Source organism: Equus quagga, chromosome 2 (assembly GCF_021613505.1).
Source record: "Equus quagga isolate Etosha38 chromosome 2, UCLA_HA_Equagga_1.0, whole genome shotgun sequence".
In the NCBI taxonomy this organism is placed as follows: Eukaryota; Metazoa; Chordata; class Mammalia; order Perissodactyla; family Equidae; genus Equus; species Equus quagga.
In genome coordinates, this window is record NC_060268.1 from 128,320,606 (window position 1) to 128,337,424 (window position 16,819).

Genomic DNA, 16,819 nt, shown 5'->3' on the forward strand with positions numbered 1-16,819 from the left:
TGGTGTATATAAGGAACGAAAGAGACAGTGTGACTGGAGGGAGTCCTAGGAGCTGAGGCCAGAGATATAATAGGAAACCAGCAGACCATTGTAAGAATTTCTCTAAGTTATGAGAAGCCATTGAAAGGTTTAGGGATAAGGAGTGACAAGATTATTTTAGGTTTTAAAGGATTGCTTTGGCTGCCATTTTGAGAATAGACAGTAGGGGGCAAGAGAAAGCAGGGAGACTAATTAGGAAATTACTCAAGGTGTTTGGACTGAGGATGGAGTTGCTATTTAATGAAATGAGGGAAGGCTGCAGCAGCAGCATGCTTGTGAAGGAAGATGAGGAATTTAGCTTTGGATATGATAAATAGATGCCAATTAGATATGCAGGTGGGAGGATGTTGGGAATATAAATCAACAGAGTTGGGGAGTGGGTGGCAAGCACTGGAGACTGGGAGTCATCACCATACAGAGGGTATTTAAACCTATGAGGTTGGGTGAGATCTCCAAGAGTAAGTGTAATTATCGAAAAGACCCACGGACTAAGCCCTGGGACATTATGATGTCTGTGGGTTGGATGGTTTAGTAGTAACCAGCTGAGTGAATGGAGTAGAATTAATTGGATGTTTAAATAACTAGACCTACCAGTTATCATTTATATCAACTTTCCGTCCTTGTTCTGGATTGAGTTTTGGAGTAGGAGGTCATTAAGTGATAAATTAAACCTGTAAGCTGCATCTCATTGGGCATGGAAATAGAGATGTACTAGTACAGCCTATAGGACAGGGAAAAATACACACTAGCACTAGGAACTGGGGCAGTTTTGCTAGTTATGTAATATGAAATTATAGATGTTTCTCTTTTCTGGTTACATAAAAAATCTTAGGGAGCAAGTTTTTCTTTTTGGTTATTTTTTTTTTGAGGACTATTAGCCCCGAGCTAACATCTGCTGCCAATCCTCCTCTTTTTGCTGAGGAAGACTGGCCCTGAGCTAACATCTGTGCCCATCTTCCTCTACTTTATATGTAGGATGCCTGCCACAGCATGGCTTGCCAAGTGGTGCCATGTCCGCACCCGGGATCCGAACCAGCGAACCCCAGGCCACCGAAGCAGAACATGCACGCTTAACCACTGAGCCACTGGGCTGGCCCCTCCTTTTGGTATTTTTATTGTGATAAATTATACTTCATATAGGGTCTAGCCTGGTGGTGTAGTGGTTAAGTTCATGCACTCTGCTTTGGTGGCCCAGGGTTCACTGGTTTGGATCCCGGGTGTGGACCTAGCACCGCTCCTCAAGCCATGCTCTCGCAGCAACCCACATAAAGTGGAGGAAGCTTGGCACAGATGTTAGCTCAGGGACAATCTTTCTCACACTCACACAAAATATATATATATGTACTTCATATAAAATTTACCATCTTTGCCTTTTTTAAGTGTATAATTTAGTAGCATTAATTACATTTACAGTGTTGTGCAACTATCCCCACTTTGGGAGCTTTCGATCGTTCACATTAGATATATAAAATACAAATAATGATTTTATTATATGGGTCTGTATTTTCTGGTAGAAATCGAAACTTGGGAACATGGGGAAAAAATAAACCTGAAATCTGGACTCATCATTAGCGACTAAACGTGGCTAAAAACACCTGCAGAGGCATCTCCATGGAAAGAGGAGACCAGTGTCAGAAAATGGGAAGGTTGGAGTAAGTATTGAGGGAAATTATAATAATTTCTGAGAGGACAAAAGTTCAGAACAACTTTGGTTACAAAGAAAGGAATGAATTTTGCCTGGGTTGGAATTGATGAAGGGCTCACAGTAAGAGAATGGTGCCTGCAAGGGGTAGGTAAGAGAGATTCTTCGAACACAGTGGGGTCAGGGAAGCTCCTAAACCGGGAAGTTCCTAAGGGTTTAGGGCAGAGAGTTGGGGTTGGTGGGGAGTAGAGCTCGGTGGAATTTGAGAGCTAAGCAGAAGACACAGACTCAGAAAGGCCTGACAAGGCAGAAGTATTTGCGCAATTCATAGGGCACCAAAGAAAGAAGAACCAGCTTTAGCAATATTTCTTTGGCGGAGGTGGTAGGGGTGCAGTGGAAGCTCAGTAGGGGGTTCGCGAGGGCAGGAACAGGTTCAGCGAGAAGCTCTGAGAAGGCAGAGCTCATTTGGGGGGAGACGGTGCAATTTCAGAGGTTCCTGGGAAGAGTGAGGAACCAAAGGTTGGTTGTGGAAAGCGTTCCTCTTCGGGAGGTCAGAAGACAGCCCGTGGGCGATTGCAGGTCAAGGGTCAAGACAAGTCAATGGACCGGGGGAGCTTTCTGAGGCGGCGGGTCTCGGGGGACCTTCCCGCCGGCCACGGTTTCCTCCCTCCGTCTGAACAGCGAAGCCGGGAGTAGGGACGTCGCGGGGAGGCCGAGTAGGGGAGGCGACGAGTCCGGGCGACTCCTCGCTCGGCTGGGACCCAGGCCCCGCCCCGGCGTACGCCATCAGCCCGCGCCGCGCCGCCCGAGTCGTTCCGCCCCGCCCGCGCGGCGGTCGGTGCACTGTCACCGCCCGCTCCGGCCATGGCCATGGCCCCGGCCCGTGGTTTGTAAGTTGGTGACCGAAGCTCCCGACGCGGCCATGGTGGCGATGGCGGCGGCGGCGGCCCTGGCAGCGGCCGACCCACCTCCCGCGATGCCGCCGGCGGCAGGAGCCGGAGGGCCCGCCGCCCGCCGAGACTTCTACTGGCTGCGCTCCTTCCTGGCCGGAGGTGGGTGTCCGCCGAGAGGACCCGGCCGCGCTCGGGCTGGCGGGGCGGGGCGGCTGCGTGCGGCCGCGGTGACGTTCTTGGACGCCCGCTGCTTCAGTGTCCTGCCAGGTGTTTGCCCTGAGTTGCTCTCACCTCTTTCTAAGAATCACTTGACTGGTGACAGCAGGATCCGGGGAGGAAGGGCCTCGAGCTGTTGGGGAGCGGCTGGGGAGGTGGAGGGGCCCAACCGCACGCCCATTCTTCAGGGTTGGATAGCAGGGAAAAGAGGGGAGTTCCTTACAAAGACCCCAAGATGCTGGGCATCCGTTTCTTTTATAAAGACCGTAGGTGACCAAGTGTAGAATTGGATTTGGCTGGTTGCCTCAAAGAAAACAAATACCGGAGGTCAGCTTTTTGAAGATGACTGGGAAATTGTGCAGAATTGTACAAACAAAACTGGTTCTGATGATTCTAGCAAACTGTGCCATAGCTACTTGCCAGGTAGCTGGTGCAGCTCTGCTATTGGTGACTCTAGAGCCAGAAGGTTCACACTGTCTCTCAGAAATTTTTTCTGCCTTCCCGTAAAGAGGTGTTTCAGTCTCTACCCTTTCTTAATTGGTTGTTGTCGGGGTTGTCATCACTTAATTACTTGTTAAGGCTAGGAACTTTTAAAATTCCACATTATGAGGACTTGTAGAAAGATAGTATCTGTAGGCTGCAGTAGTATTAAGAATTTAATTATTTTGTTCTTCTGCTGATAAAAAGGACATTCATTCATTTATACAAGGAATATTTGAGTACTTGAGTGATGCTCAGTGCACGTCGGGGAACAAAACAAAGATCCTGGAGTTTACATTGGTTGGGGAGTTGTGGGCAGAAAGACAATAAACAAAATGAAAAAGTAAGTTAATATAGTATGTTAGAAGGTGATGAATGCAATGGAAGAAGTAAAAAGGAGAATGGGGCAAGGAAATGGAGAGGCTAAGTGGGTCAGGATTAAATAGGGTAATTGTGGTGTCTCATTGAGAGGATGACACTTGAGCAGCCTTGAAGAAGTGAGGGAGTTTAGCAAGTTGATGTTGAAGCAGGAGCAGCTCAGATGGGGAGAAAACCTAAAGCAAAGGCTTCCAAGCAGGAGAGGGCTTCACCTCTCAAAGAATAACAGTGAGACCTATGTGGCTGGAGCCAAGCAGTGTTATGGAGGAAGGAGGTTAGAGAGGTAAAGAGCAGGGCAGAAAATGAAGGGCCTTGCAAGCCATTGTAAAGATACTGACTTTCACTTGGAGTGAAGAGGGGAGCTGTTGCAGGTCTTGAGCAGAAAAGTGACATGATGTGGTGTGTTTCAAAAGGAGCACTTTGGCTGCTCTGTTAAGAATAACTGTAAGAGTGTAAATGTGGAAGCAAAGAGACCAGTTTGGAGGTTTTTGCAGTAATTCAGATGATAGATAATTGTGGCTTGGATCAGGGTAGTAGCAAGAGAGGTGGTGAAAAATTGTGATAATCTGGATATAGATAGAATAAATAGGATTTTCTGACAGATTAGAGATGGAGTAAGGAAGAGAAGTCAAAAGTGATTTTTGTCTGAGCAGCTGAAAGCGTGAAGCTCTCATTGATTGAAATGAGAAGGCTGTAGTTGGAGCAACTTTCATCATGTTTGTAGGGGGTGATCAGGAATTCAGTTTTGGACATGTTACATTTTGTAATGTTGTCTAGACATTGAAGTAGAGTCTTGGTAATGTGTAGGTGAGGATAGCAACCAGGACTTTCATGTGCTGCTGGTAGTAATATAAACTGGTACAACCAGTTTGGAGAACTGGCTGGGCAATTACCTGTGAAGTCGACCTTTTGTATGTCATATGATTCAGGAGTTTCACTCCTAGATATATGCCAATATATATATTTCTGTTCTTCTCTGTGATATTCACAATAGCCCCAAACCAGAAGCAACCCAAATACCCATCAATGCTAGAACATACAACTGAGATATAGTATAATCATACAGTGAAATACTATACAGCACTGAAAATGAATAAATTTCGGCCACACACAACAATGTGGATGAATCTCATGAGCATAATATTGCACAGAAGAAGCCAGACACAAAGCAATGCATACTGTGTGGTTTTGTTTGTATAAAGTTCAAAACCAGTTGAAACTAAATTCATGTTGTTAGAAGTCAGAAGGCTGATTGGTTGTCTCTGAGAAGGAGAGGCAAATAGTAATTTTGGAAGTATAGGAGAAGGACGTCTGGAAGTCTGGTAATGTTTCATTTCTTTTTTAAAGATTGGCACCTGAGCAAACATCCGTTGCCAATCTTTTTTTTTTCCTTCTCCCCAAAGCCCTCCAGTACATAGTTGTATACTGTAGTTGTGAGTGCCTCTGGTTGTGCTGTGTGGGATGTGGCCCCAGCATGGCTTGATGAGCAGTCCCATGTCCTCACCCAGGATCCGAATCAGCAAAACCCTGGGCCATGGAAGTGGAGCGCGCAAACCCAACCACTCAGCCTACAGGGCCAGCCGCTAATGTTCCATTTCTTGATTTGGGTGGTCCTTATGTGGGCTTATTCACCTTGCAGTAATTCATTAAGGGGTATACTTAACAATTTGTGCACTTTTCTTTATATATCTTAGATTTTACCAAACAAAATCTATTAAAAGGAGGAAAGGAATTGGAGACAGTAAGTATAGGAAACTCTACAAAGGAATCTTGATTAAGTTGTTTTTCTTAGAAGCTTGCATAGCTTTTTTGTTTTAAAATCAGGTATATTAAGGTATAATTTGTATACAGCAAAATTCACCCTTTTTAGATGTACAGTTAAATGAGTTTTGACAAATATGTTGTCACTACAGTGACACCATATGATCACTACTGTCAAGATATAGAATAGTGTCATCACCCCAAAATATTTCCACTTCCCTTTTTAGTGATCCCTTTTCTCTCATCTCCAGCCCTGGCAACCAATGATCTGTTTGCTCTTTCTATAATCTTGCCTTTTCCAGAATGTTATATAAATGTAATCATACAGTATGTAGTCTTTTGAGTCTGGTTTCCTTTACTTAGCAAAATGCGTTTTAGATTCATCCATGTTGCATGTATCAGTAGTGTTGCTTTTTGTTACTGAGTGGTATTCCATTGTATAGATTTACCACAGTTTCATCTGTTGGTGAAAATTTGCTTTGTTTTCTAGATTTTGGCCATTTGAATAAAATGGTTATGAAGTTGCATACGGGACTTTATGTGGGTATATGTTCTCTTTTTTCGTCGGTAAATACCTAGGAAGGGACTGCTGGATCTTAAGAGTATCATATGTTTAACTTTATTTTATAAGAAACTGCCAAACTGTTTTCTAAAGGGTCTGTTCCATTTTGTATCCCCACTACCTTGTCAGCACTTGGTATCGTCAGGGTTTGTGTGCGTGTGCATCTCTTTGTGTGTGTTGTTTTCCATTTAAATAGTGTTTAAGGGTATCTAATTGTAGTTTTATTTTGCATTTCCCTGATGACTAATGATGCTGAGCATCTTTTCATATTATTGGCCATCTGTGTCTCTCTTTTGGTGGAGTGCTGCTTCAGATTTTGGGGAATTATGTGTGACTTTGAAGACTGTCTAGGAGTTCCTGGTCCAAGTGGTCTGAGAAAATACCATTGGGCAGGTTACTTAATCTCCCTGTGCCTTAGCTTCTCCATCCTTTAAAGAGTACCTACCTCAGAAAGTTGTAACGATTAAATCAGATAGGACCTATAAAAGCCTTGGCACAGTGCCTGCAGTTTAATCTCTTAGCCTAGCACCTGGTACGAAATAGACATTCAGTACTTGTTAACTATTATTATTGATTAGCAGTGGCCTTGGGCAAATATCTTAACTTCAGTTGCTCAAGAGGAAGAAAAAAGCTGCTTGACCTAACTCAATGGAATGTTGTGATGATTATTTGAGCTGTAAAGTAATGTGATAAGCAAGTTAAGATACTATTAAAGGAAACTACATATTGAATACATTCTAAATAATTTCAGTATATGGTTAATTCATATGACTGAGAAGATAATAATATAACAAAATATTCTGAAACCAAACATACCCAAAGGCAAATTATTTTTAGTTTATCCTCAATTTTGGGTAGCTATGACTGTTATTTCCATTAGTTCAAAGAAGAGAGGTTTGATATAGAAACTTATACGAGGATTCAATATTTGAGTGCAAATAGATATTTTAGTTATGCATATCTCAGAATATGGATTTAACATCAGTTACATGATCATCTGTTAAGTAAATGTGTGTGGACTTTGAGTGATTTTGTCTTACATTTTAAAAAGTTGTAAAGTAAGACTCTACAGTCATTCATTCAACATTTATTGAGTGCCTATTATGTGCCAGGCCCTGTACTGGTCTCTGGGGATGAAGTAGAGGAGGAGACCCACAAAATTCCTCGTCCTCTTGTACCTTGTGGATTGAATATGCAATGGTGAAGAGCTTAACGTGAGCATAAAAAAGATAGCAAAGGCTTTTTATCTACCTTTTTATAATAGTAACAACTCATTTTATGAAGTGCTTACTACATGTAAGGTACTTTACAAAAGTGTCAGTCTGTTCAGGCTGCTATAACAAGAATAGCATAATCTGGTGGCTTATAAACAATAAACATTTATTTCTCTTAGTTTTGGAAACTGGGAAGTCCAAGATCATGGTGCCAGCAGATTCGGTGTCTGGTGAGGACTTGCTTCCTCATACACAGCACCTTCTGACTGTGTTTTCACATGGTGGAAGGGGTCAGGGGTCTTTCTGGGGCCTCATTTATGAGGGCACTAGTCCCATTCATGAGGACTGTGTCCTCATGACCTAATCACCTTCTAAAGGCCCTCCTCTAAATACCATCACATTGGGAATTAATTTTCAACATATGAATTTTTGGCAGGACACCAACAACATAGCAAAAAGTCTTTACATATTATCGCCTTAGAAGCATGCTAGGCTAGTAGAGCTGGCCTGAGTTCTGCCCTGTGCCAAAGCCTATGTGTGCACTTTAGTCATCCACGTGTCTGCATGTGGCGTACGGTATCCGCACATGGCGTATGTGTTTGTGTCTGCACAAATACATAACTGCTGAATGTATAAATGAATGACTGAATTTTATGGGTAAAAGTTGGTTGTTTCAATGAAAAAGCCTTCCAGAAGAAGAGGAGGTTACTGTAAACAGAGCCTTACAGTTGAGTAAATACCTTCAAGTTTCTGTCTCTGTAACCACATTTAGCAAGATTCCCAGAGTTCATCAGGTATTAGATGGCAGATTTACATTCTTCAAACTCATTTTTAAGTCAGACATGCTCAGTTATTAAGTTACAGGGAATGGGGACCAGTCTTCTGTATCTCCCTGTTACTGGGCAGTTCGACCCATGGAGACCAGATTAGAGATCATAGTGTGTACTGGCTGAACAAATAATCGTTTCCATCTGAAAAGAAATAGTATGCAATTTCTTCCTGACTTTTAAACATTTTTTTAGGTATTGCCGGATGCTGTGCCAAAACAACAGTTGCTCCTTTGGATCGAGTAAAGGTTTTACTGCAAGCTCACAATCACCATTACAAACATTTAGGTGAGTTAATAGATACTAAAGATAAAAATGAATGAAAACATTATCCGTCTGCTGGCTTGATTTCCAGTTATGAATTATAGTGGAAAAAAGACACAACAGGGAGTTCAACTTTAGGAGCAAATTTTGCAAGGGATCTCTTAATCAAGTTTAATCTTTTCATTTGCAATAGTGATTGTATATTATCATTTTAGGGTTCTGATATCCTCTAAACGAAAATCTTTGAATCATTAAAGTAAGTACTGTTTGTTTATTGGGATTAACCAGTCACATCCTTTACAGGCACACCTAACAGCTCAGCCTGATTTTTTTTTTTGAGATTGACACCTGAGCTAACATCTGTTGCCAATCTTATTTTTATTTTATTTTTTCTTCTTCTCCCAAAAGCATCCCCAGTATATAGTTATATATTCTAGTTGTAGGTCTTTCTGGCTGTGATATGTGGGATGCCACCTCAGCATGGCTTGATAAGCGGTGCTAGGTCTGTGCCCAGGATCTGAACTGGTGAAACCCTGGGCCGCCAAAGCAGAGCACATGAACCTAACCACTCAGCTACGGGGCTGGCCTCAGCTCAGCCTGATTTAAAAAAAAAAAAAAATCTAACTAGTATGGAGATAAGGTTTACTCCTTTAAACGTTAGTTAAACATGCCTTCTATTTGTGCAAGCAGAATTCAAAGCACTTAGTATATATGGTTAAGTTTGCATTGTTAAAAAATATCATGCCCTTAGTTGTTCCTTACAAACATATAAATCAGCTATTTAATTAACATGGACTCTCTACTGTATATCATTGGTGGGAGTAGGAATTTTGTATAGCCTTTTTGGAAGGCATTTTGGTAATATGCATCAAAGTCTTGAAAAGATACATAGTCTTTGGCCATGAAATTCTGGTTCTAGGAGGTTATTTTAAGGAAGTAATTAGAAATGTGCTTAAAAAAAAACCAACCAAAATGTTCAGTCATAGGGAATTGGCTAAGGTAAGTAATAAGTATTTAAATTAATAAGTCTATTAAAGACTATTGTGCAAATATAAAAAAATTATAAAAGAATATTAATTGACTAGGAACGAAGTTCAGTGTTGGACTAGGAACAATGAACAATGCTCATAATGTATTAGTTAAATGAAAAAATATTACAAAATGGTTTAATCTTATTGCATTTTACATAAACAAAGATGTCCTTAGACAAAAGGCTGGAAGGACAAACATTGTGGTTGATTTTCAGTGGTGAGATTATAGGAAACTTTTTTCCTCTAAGCTAATTTGTAATACGTGTTGAACATATATTACTTTTTCTATTAGAGGGAAAAAAGATTTAAAAGAAAAAAAATTAATGTAGACAGAGACCAAGAAAGAAATTAGGTTGCAGCAACTAACTCATCCCACTCCGGGCTTTACGGTCTCCTGCTTCAGTAGACAGCAGTGATGTGTGCTCCGCGCCCTGCGTCACAGCAGTGCATGAGAAGGATGTGTAACAGAATGAGTAAGAATCAGTTAGTTTTACCACTGAGTTTTTAAAATGTGATTTTTCTCAAAAAGTGGAATGGATATTTATGTTATATATTAATTATAACTCTTTGTCTTGTCAATATTTTTAATAGTAAGTCTGTACTTAAAATTGAAAGAAAAGAATTGCCACCATCTCTGTGTCCAGCAATGAATTCTGTCTTCACAGTGTACTGCTCATGTATAGAAAGAATCAGACCTTTGAACTTATTGAAAGATTATATAAAACTGGAAAGAAAGGAAATTATTTTCTTTTGTTGTCTAAATTGAGGGTGAAAAGGAGATGAATTATATCACCCAATATCTTGGAGTGTTTTACAATGACCCAACATATGAATGTCTGAGCAGGATTGTTTTATTCCTTTAACCTCCTCACCATGCTGATGTCTGTTGTTTTGTTCCTGATTTGTAATCATTAGATTACATATTCACATTAGATTTCACGCTCTACAGGGCTGCATGCCAACGGGTTACAGTGTACCCTACTAGGCATGCAAAATTTGAAATGGAAATCCTGGAGTGCAACAATGAACTATTGGTATAGTATGTGGAGTTTATGTATCTTTAAAATTTACGGTCCAAAATAAAAGGTATTGGTGGCTTTTTATTTTTTTTTAAAATGTCTTTGGGTATTTTTTTCTGGGTACTTCCCTTTTTATATGCATGAATAAGATAGTTTTTAAAATTTTGCTTTTTTGTTGTTGTTGATGAAGAAGATTGACCCTGAGCTAACATCAGCTGTCAAGCTTCCTCTTTTTCTTTTTGGAAGATTAGCCCTGAACTAACATCTGTCACCAATCCTCCTCTTTTTGCTGAGGAAGACTGGCCCTGAGCTAACATCTGTAGCCATTTTCCTCTACTTTATATGTAGGACACCTGCCACAGCATGGCTTGACAAGCGGTGCATAGATCCGCACCCGGGATCCAAACGGGGGAAACCTGGGCTGCCAAAGCAGAAGGTGTGAACTTAACTGCTGCACCACCAGGCTGGCCCCACAATCTTCCTGTTTTTACTTGAGGAAGATTGGCCCTGAGTTAACATCTGTGCTAATCTTCCTCTATTTTGCATGTGGGACACCACCACAGCATGGCTTGAGGAGTGGTATATAGGTCTGCACCTGGGATCCGAACCTGTGACCCTGGGCCACTGAAGCAGAGTGTGCAAACTTAACCACTACTTAACCACCAGGCTGGCCCCCCAAATTTTGCTTTTTTAAGCATGAATTTTCACATTCAAATTAAAGATAAAATGTGCTATTGAATAAAACTCCTACTTTAGCTTCTTTTAAAAAGTGTGTGACATTACTTCCAAGGCATCAAAAATGACATTTTATTTTGAATAATTGTTGTGGCCGAATGAAAAGAAGGAGTGTAACTGGAATTTCTCCTTCCCCAATTCACAATGTTAGTGTAAGGAATTTTTTCCTGTACTTTATTGAAAATCTTTGACCTCCATTTAGCTTTTTACGGTCAAATGTGATATAAAAATAAGTAGATGAATCATAATAGGATTCTTTTAAAATCTTTACTTTTGGGGCCGGCCTGGTGGTCTAGCGGTTAAGTTTGTGCGCTCTGCTTAAGTGGCCAAGGGTTTGCCAGTTCAGATCCTGGGTGCAGACCTACACACTGCTCATCAAGCCATGCTGTGGTGGCATCCTGCATAGAAGAACTAGAAGGACTCACAACTAGGATATACAACTATGTGCTGCAGCTTTGGGGAAGAAAGAAAAGAAAAAAAAAAGAGGAAGATTGGCAACAGATGTTAGCTCAGGGCCAATCTTCTTCACCAAAAAGCATATCTTAAAAAAAAAATCTTGGGGCTGGCCTGGTGGTGCGGCCGTTAAGTTTGTACGTTCTCCTTCAGGGGCCCGGGGTTCGCTGGTTTGGATCCCGGGTGCGGACATGGCACCACTTGGCAAGCCATGCTGTGGCAGGCGTCCCATATATAAAGTAGAGGAAGATGGGCACGGATGTTAGCTCAGGGCCAGTCTTCCTCAGCAAAAAGTGGAGGATTGCCAGCAGATGTTAGCTCAGGGCTAATCTTCCTCAAAAAAAAAAAAAACTTTAAATTTTGTTGCTTTACATTTTATTTATTTTTATTTTTTGAATGTGTAATATTTTCGAAAGTTCATAATTCCAAAAGTACAAAAGCAAACGTTTTCTTCTTCTCTTATTCCCTCTTTGGAATCAAGAATTTTCACACTTTTTTTCCATTTCCTTTTAGAGCTAATGTATATATACACATGCATATGCTTATATTTTTCCAAATGTTAGTTCCTTCTAATCCTAGCTTGATAAAATAAGTAAAGATACAGAGAAGGATTTAAATAACACACAAGTTTGACATAACAGATACACAGAGGACTTTGCAACTATAGAGAATACATGTTCTTTTCAAACATGCTTGTAACATTTGCAAAAATTGGTCCAGTGTTATGTCATAAAGAAAATCTCAGTTCATTTCCCAAAGTAAAAATGGTACGGACCACAGATTGAAGGAGAAAAATAATGTAATTATCTCAATGGATATTTAAAAGCCGTTTGAAAACAGCCAACATCCATTCTTCATCTGTTTGTCTTTCTCTGTTATTTTGTTTTAGATGAGATTTTTGTAAAAAGCATATGGTTAGATTTGGCCCTTTAACAAAATTTGAGAATCTTTGGCTTTTAATAGAAGAATTTATGTAATTCAAATTTTTTTTTTTTTGCTATCGTTGATTTATTCACTTAACATCTTACCTCATGTTTTCTGTTTGTTGTGTTTTCTTGTATCCTGTTCTCTCCAGGCCCCTCCCCTGCTCTGTGTTTCCTGGATTTCTTTTTTTTTGAAAGTACTATATCTATTTCACTTCTACTTATGGTTTCTCTTAAAATGTTTGTGATAAAGAGTTTTAAAGAATAGTATAATAAACATATGTGGACGCACACAGAGCTGCAGAAACAAACATTATCAGTACAGTTGAAACCTCCCCTACACGTCTTCCTCATCAGCAGCCTTCCTGTCCCTACTAGGTAGCCATTGTTCTAAATCCAATTACCCCTAATTGTCACAGACACATTTGAATCAAATTAAACAGGGCTTAACCTTTGTCCCCTCTTCCAGCAAGAGGACATCTTTAATAGAAATTTTTTGGGGAGTAGTGAATATATTTAGTTTTATCATTCATGTATTTTGGGAGAATTTTACATGTTATACACATAGCTATATATATATATATATATTAGAATAGTTTTTAATAGACGGTTCATTTAGATATCTTATTAAAAATGCTTTTAGGATATATCTTTTCTTGGATGTTAATAAGTACCTACAATTTTAATTTCTGTGATGGGATCAAAAGATTAGCTGCATCCTAAAATTTGAAATGAGCCTAGTGATTTACTTTCATATTTGATCAAATTTTTGCTTGAAACCTTTCGCAAGGAACCTGAATTTAAATAGTTTAATAATGGAAGTAGTGATATGTTTATGAGAAGTCTGTACTGCAAATAGATTAGTGATTAAGATTAATAGAATAATAAACATGTCAATATATAGGATCAGAACTCAGGCCTTTGTTTATCAGTATTCCTAATTAAGGTGTCCTTATAATGAAAATTTGCCCCTAAATTTAAATACTTTTATTTATTTATTTATTTTATTTATTTATTTTTTCTAAATCTTTTTTTCTTTTTTTTAAGATTTTATTTTTTTTTTCCTTTTTCTCCCCAAGGCCCCCCGGTACATAGTTGTATATTCTTCGTTGTGGGTCCTTCTAGTTGTGGCATGTGGGATGCTGCCTCAGCATGGTTTGATGAGCAGTGCCATGTCCGCGCCCAGGATTCGAACCAACGAAACACTGGGCCGCCTGCAGCGGAGCGCGCGAACTTAACTACTCGGCCACGGGGCCAGCCCCTTAAATACTTTTAATAGCTAGTTTTATATTTGTTTCTTTTATTTAGCAGTTTCCTTATGTAAACAAACCACACATGTATCTGGGTCAGTCTGGGAAACTTTCCTTCATCCTTCCGGATAGAATTGATCATCTGCAATGCAATATCTGGACCTCGGATATATTTCTGTTGTTAATACTTTTTAATTGCTATAGTTTAATATAATTTGTGATAATTATAAATATAGTTTACCATAATTTGTAGCTGTTTTTGCTATATTTTATATTTTTACACAACATATGTCTATATAATTTGGACATATGATGTATTTTAAGTAGGTTTAATTTCTGTTATACAGGAATTATTATTCATGTAATTCTCCAAGCAAAATTATATCATGAATGATAGCATAATCATCTTTATCTGTGATTGTCATGAAAATTTGGATTTAGATAGTTTTCTCTGTCTTAATAGTATTTTTCTTCTGAAAATAGGAGTATTTTCTGCATTGCGTGCTGTTCCTCAAAAGGAGGGATATCTGGGATTGTATAAAGGGAATGGTGCAATGATGATTCGGATCTTTCCCTATGGTGCAATCCAGTTTATGGCGTTTGAGCATTATAAAACGGTACTTGAACTTTTATCTTGTTGTCTATCTTTTATCTTTTGGGTCCTTGAATAACATACTTAGTTGACAAGGCATTTGCTTTGGCCTTCAAAGTTGCTTTGGATGAATGGATAAAGTAATGTTCTTTTGAAGGACTAAGACTTGTGATAGTTTCAACTTTTAAATATAACTTGGTTTTGAAGTTATCCCAGAATTGCTGGTCATTTTTTGAGTAAATTGTTTATGTTCACACTTATGAAGAAGAGCGAAAGTATCCTTCAAGTAGATGATGATAAATCCATAAAATATGAATAGCTTTTTAATGTACTTTTTGTTCCTCAATTGTAGGAAGGAACATTGTGGCTTTGGATTTTCTTATTAAATAAAATAATGAAATCATATTGTGAAAGTCTGGGTTTTTTTTGTTTCTTGGTTTTTTTTTGGTGAGGAATATTCTGCCCTGAGCTAACATCCATTGCCAATCTTCCCCTTTTTTTTGCTTGAGCAAGACTGGCCCTGAGCTAACACCTGTGCCACTCTTCCTCTATTTTGTATGTGGGATGCCTCCACAGCATGGCTGATGAGTGGGATAGGTCTGTGCCTGGGATATGAACCCACGAACCTAGGCCGCTGAAGCAGAGCACTCAGAACCTTAACCACTTGGTGACAGGGCCATGCCCCTGAAAGTCTGTTCTTGAGTAATGCTATAAGTGAAACAGCTTTTCCCATCCTACTCATTGATTAATTTTCTCTTCTCTGGCTGACCGAAACATCTTAAGATAGAAAGAGCTTAAGTATGTCAAATTTCATAGTGTATCTTAAAATGAAAAGTAAGCAGCAGAGATAGGAACAGCATTCCAAGCTAGTCAGTCAGATGGAATTGATGCCATCAGTATATCAAGACTTCATTGTCTATAGTGGCATTTTATTCCTACTACTCCCTTTCACACTGTAAGTATTTGTGGTCATCAATGTGTAGTATAGTATATTTGACAATTCTAAGCTAGATTGCTTCTATAAAAGTACAAAATTAGAGCAGAAGCTACAGAGGAAATACTTGACCTCCTTATGATGTGATATCATAATTTTATATAATTGTATTCATTTCACTTACGTTTAATACTGCTTTTATTTTTACTAGTTCTGTCCTCTTTTGAAATAAATCCATTATTAAACAGTGAAATGGACAGCATTTTACAAATATCTCATTTAATTTGATGTTTTTGGTTTCTAGTTAATTACTACAAAGCTGGGAGTTTCCGGTCATGTGCACAGATTAATGGCTGGATCCATGGCAGGTAAGGGGAATGGGTATATTTTATTTCTGACAAATTAATTTTCTATTAAAATACTTAATTTGTTTAAGATAATATGTGTGACATTGATTAAGTAGCATACATTTATTATCTTTCCGTGCTCAGTAATACAAGAGATCATTAATATCCCAACTCAAAAAGAATATTTTACAGTAAGAGATGCTAAGGAATAGCTTAAACTTATGACTGTGAAAAACATACATTCTCCGTGACTTCTGGAATTCTGTTTTTTACTTCTGGAATTTTGTTTTGTTTTACTTCTGGAATTGTGTTTTTTTCCTTTCAAAAATGCATACTACTATATAATGAAAATAGTTTCACTCCCTAGAAGCAATCACTATTAGCAGTTTCTTATGTATATTTTTTTCGGATACAATTCTTTGGATTAGAACTTTGCTTGTACAGTTATCTCAAGATTCTTTTCTATATCACTACATAGATCTTTCTTGTTTTTTTAAAGAAATGTATTATATTCTAAGGTATGGGTGTACCATGATTTATTTAATCAATCCCCTGTTGATTGACATTTGGGATATTTTCAGTTTTTGTTCCACAAATAACATATTGTACTTGTGTAACTCTAACTGTAGAATAAATTTTGAGAAAGGAAATTACTTTATCTGTCAAAGACTATGTGTATTTAAATTTTGATAGACATTGCCAAACTGATCTCCATAATGTTTTCAATGACCTTTTCCCCTATGTACTATACCAACACTGGGTTTATCAAATTTTTAATATTTGGCAATTATGAGTAACGTTGATCAGCTTTTCAAATGTATATCGACCATTTGCATTTCTCTTAATTTTCACCCTGAGTTGTTTCTATTTCTTAAATATTCATTTTTATGAGTTTGGAAATTAGGACATAACTTTTTTCCTGTCATATATTGCTAATATTTTATTTCTCAGTTTTAGATTTGTCTTTTAACCTTATGTTTTAGAACGTGATATAGCAGTTTTACATAGCCAAGTGGGTTAGTCTTTTCTTCTGTGGCTTCAGAATTTTGTGTTGTGTTTAGAAATGCCTTCCCTGTTCTATGATAAAAACATTTAATCATTTTTTCTACTAAAACTTTTTTTATATTGATTTTTTTATGTTGGTCTTTTTTATATTTATTTATTTACTTTTTAAAGATTTCATTTTTACTCTTTCTCCCCAAAGCCCCCTGGTACATAGTTGTATATTCTTAGTTGTGGGTCCTTCTAGTTGTGGCATG

General features: G+C 38.6%; 1 protein-coding gene across 1 annotated transcript in view; it reads left to right on the plus strand.

The window, feature by feature from the left end:
• Nucleotides 1–2,464: 2,464 nt before the first annotated feature.
• Nucleotides 2,465–16,819, plus strand: part of SLC25A16 (solute carrier family 25 member 16) — a 41,364-nt gene continuing 27,009 nt past the window's right edge. The window contains exons 1-4 of the mRNA XM_046655163.1: nt 2,465–2,733; nt 8,208–8,300; nt 14,171–14,304; nt 15,518–15,581. Of these exons, the coding sequence (XP_046511119.1) occupies nt 2,604–2,733; nt 8,208–8,300; nt 14,171–14,304; nt 15,518–15,581 (421 nt within the window). The 5' untranslated portion in view covers nt 2,465–2,603. The remainder of the gene's footprint in view (nt 2,734–8,207; nt 8,301–14,170; nt 14,305–15,517; nt 15,582–16,819) is intronic.